This window comes from Geospiza fortis, unplaced genomic scaffold (genome assembly GCF_000277835.1).
Source record: "Geospiza fortis unplaced genomic scaffold, GeoFor_1.0 scaffold424, whole genome shotgun sequence".
Classification (NCBI taxonomy): Eukaryota; Metazoa; Chordata; class Aves; order Passeriformes; family Thraupidae; genus Geospiza; species Geospiza fortis.
The window spans coordinates 4,063,739-4,067,076 of record NW_005054354.1 but is presented as its reverse complement, the minus strand read 5'-3'; the positions used below and the strand labels follow the sequence as shown (position 1 = coordinate 4,067,076).

General features: G+C 37.6%; 1 protein-coding gene across 2 annotated transcripts in view; it reads left to right on the top strand.

Moving 5' to 3' along the window:
• Nucleotides 1-3,338, top strand: part of MAGI2 (membrane associated guanylate kinase, WW and PDZ domain containing 2) — a 703,939-nt gene that overhangs the window by 654,090 nt on the left and 46,511 nt on the right. For both annotated transcript variants that reach the window (XM_014308028.2, XM_005423532.3), the window contains 2 exons: nt 441-615; nt 3,234-3,338. The exon at nt 3,234-3,338 is cut by the window's right edge and continues 127 nt beyond it. In XM_014308028.2, the coding sequence (XP_014163503.1) occupies nt 441-615; nt 3,234-3,338 (280 nt within the window). The remainder of the gene's footprint in view (nt 1-440; nt 616-3,233) is intronic.

Here is a 3,338-nt window from a genome sequence, read left to right as displayed (position 1 = left end):
CAGGGCTCTGAGCAGCTTGGTCTTGTTAAAGATATCCCTGTTCATTGCAGGGAGGTTGGACTAAACAATCTTTAAGTGTCATTCCAACCCAAGCTCTTCTGTGACTCTATGACTCTATCATCATTCTGTGATCTGTAATTCTATGATTTAAAAGAATATGTGAAACGTGGAAGCAATTTCCCTTGTTCAATTGTGTTTTAAATAATGACAGTGTCAACCAGAATTATAGAAGTCACCAAGATTTCAGATCCCACAGACTACCAAAAGAAGCCCATTAGGTTCAAATGTCTTAAAATCTAATTATAACCTGAGAGAGTAAAAGCGACAAAGCATAAATTTGTCGATGTAGCGTGTGACCAAAAATTATTATTGTGTACCTTTGCCCTTTATTAAATGCTGCACTGTGACAGGTCTTTAATCTCCATCTCCCCATGAAGCAGAGCTGAACAGCCCAGCCTCGGCCCCCAGCTCGGAGAAGCAGAGCCCCATGGCCCAGCAGCACAGCCCCATGGCCCAGCAGAGCCCCCTGGCGCAGCAGAGCCCCGTCGCCCAGCACAGCCCCGTGGCACAGCCTCCGCCGCCGCAGCCCCTACAGCCGCAGGGACACGAAAACAGGTTTTGCATCTTCTCATTTCTTCTTTTTTTTTTTTTTTTTGCCCCTTGTATGTTAGCATGGAGTCAGGAAAAATTTTTTATGGTGGGTTTAATCTCTGATGTATCGTTTACCATCCAATTTCTGGTGAGTAAATTATGCGTATACGTTAGCAAATTTATCTGTAATGGAAATCAAATGGTAGGGGGACAGAAATTTTGTGGCCAGCTGTATTAAATGCTGTTTATCTAAAAAGAACACACCGGCTGTGGGATGATACAAGTTTCTGTGACCTCCAATCAACACTATTTAGTCTTTGTATTATTTTTTAGCATGTTAAACAAGGCTGATTACACTAACTGTCTTTATGCTAATCTTCTGTAACCAACACATATCATCAAGATCCTCTTCCCCAAATGATGCTAGCTACAGGATTGCAACTTTGCTCTTCTGAAAATTCTTGAGTTCACTTGTGATTCACGCACTACACCCTCTAATTCTCCTTGCTTAACAGACGTAGTACTTTCACTTGCCCAGAATTATTTTCTTTCAATTAGTCATACAATTAAAATTACTTTGCCTTATATTTTATTGAGTACTTTCTCCAAAAGTGATCACCTCCTAGAAGACATATATTTCTGACAAAATTCAATATGAAGTTTTCAAAAAAGTCATTTTGTGCTATTGGAAGTCACTATTAAATATCTGCTAAATTGGGAATTTTCAGATGGGAGAGCAAACGATATTAATTAAAGTTCCAGGAAGAAATTCTGTAATAATTTTACTGAAAAGTGTAAGCTCTAATTGCTCATGTCACTCTTTACATATTCAGCAAAAATTACAGTGCCTCCATCTGTGAATAAAAACATCATCTGATATGCAGCTGTGGCCATATATTGGGCACTTGCCTAGAGATGACTCTTTTTTCAGAAAAAGGTCAATCCTTGCTAGTTCACACAGTATTATTTTTCACTAGATTTCATAAGCTAGATCACAGCTTATTTGTATAGCCACATACATTGTTTCTTTACCAAAATAAGATTTCAAAACTCTTAGGAATATTAACTAAGTTTTTTTAGTTCCAATATTTAGGCTCAGTATCACAGGATGCCTCACATTAAGTTTGTCCTCTATCTTCTTTTAACAGGATCATGATACTCAGTAAAGAAAGTAAGAGGCTTGCATGTATGCATGCAGGTCTTACTAGTCATGGCATCAGTCTATTTTAACCTTCTCAGAAAATTCAAAGGCAAATAGCTCTGATTTTTTTGTGTGTGGTTAGACATTCCGATTATTAAAACTATTTGTACGAAGATTAGCCATAATTTCACTGTAACTACATTAATAAATTAAAGAAATTTTGAAACATATCAGACAATTTAGGTTCGGATTACCTTTTTATATACAAATCAACCTAATCAAAAACAATGCTGTCATTTTTTCAGAGTGTAATTTTTGTAATCAATAAGTACATTTCAAAGTCTTTCAAAGTCCACATGCATCTTTGTATCTGTATGTGTCCATGAACAGACACAGTCACTGGGTTGACTGAAAACTTCCAGTCTAAGATTAAAGCAGAATTTAAAATGTCTATTTCCTGTACAGGAAAGAAATGTTTCCTTTGGCACCTAGGGAAGAGCCTAAGAACATTCACTCTGTGACATTTTTGTTAAAAAGTAACCTAAACCATTATTACAGAATTACCTTGCTAAAAGTGTTCAGGACCTTCTTTGTGCCTCTTTAGCACACCACATGGCTGAGGTAGGGAAGTTTGCCGTTAGGAATGTTCTTTACTTCACCCTGAAGTGCTTTTATGTGCTGATTTCCATGTGCTAAGGGAAATTCCCATCTGAATAAAATAAATAACTAGGCACTGTATCTGAGAAAGTCACATTTTCTTTCAAATTTTAGGACCCATCGCCCTGTAACCATTTACCAACTAAAGCAATATTTTACTTGTTATTAATTCCTCATAACCAAATTTATTTTCTTTTCACCTTGTGTTATTTCTGTGCATAACTACTGACAAGAATTTACTGACGTAGCTTTTAGTCAGATAGCATCATAGGGAGTGTATAATAAAAATAATACACACTATCATAACAGATGTTATATCAAAGAATACCTTTCATTAAAAAGGTAACAGCTAAGACAAAGAATTTATCCTTTTTTAACTTTAAGAACCTCACAATAATACTTTATGTTGATGAAAGAGGATGTAAACTGCACTGATATTCCCCTTATTCTATAGAAATATTAATTTTATAACTTTATAAACTCAGTGAATTATTTTGTAGTGAGTATAATGAGTATTTTCACATGCAGTTTCATCTTCAAAACAGGCAAAGTGGGAAAGATGATTTTCCTGTTCCTGTCCCTTTGAGTCCAATCTCAATCTCACTGATACAAGCTGGAAAATCGCACAGTATGACCTGAGGGAAAATTGCTTATGCCCATGTTTCAAAAGCTCTCACTGCTTTCAGCTGCCTCGACTATTTACCCCTGAGAGTTTTGCTTCCCTGTGAAAATCTGTTCCATGCAGTTTTGCAGCTGGCTCTCACTCCTCACTCACTATTGCATGCAATGCATACTTCTAATAGCCTGCTGCTCTCTGAAACTGAACCACTGTTGCCTTCCTCAGCTACAGGTCAGAAGTAAAAGCCAGGCAGGATGTGAAGCCCGACATCCGGCAGCCGCCGTTCACGGACTACAGGCAATCCTCCACGGACTACCGGCAGGCCCCCCC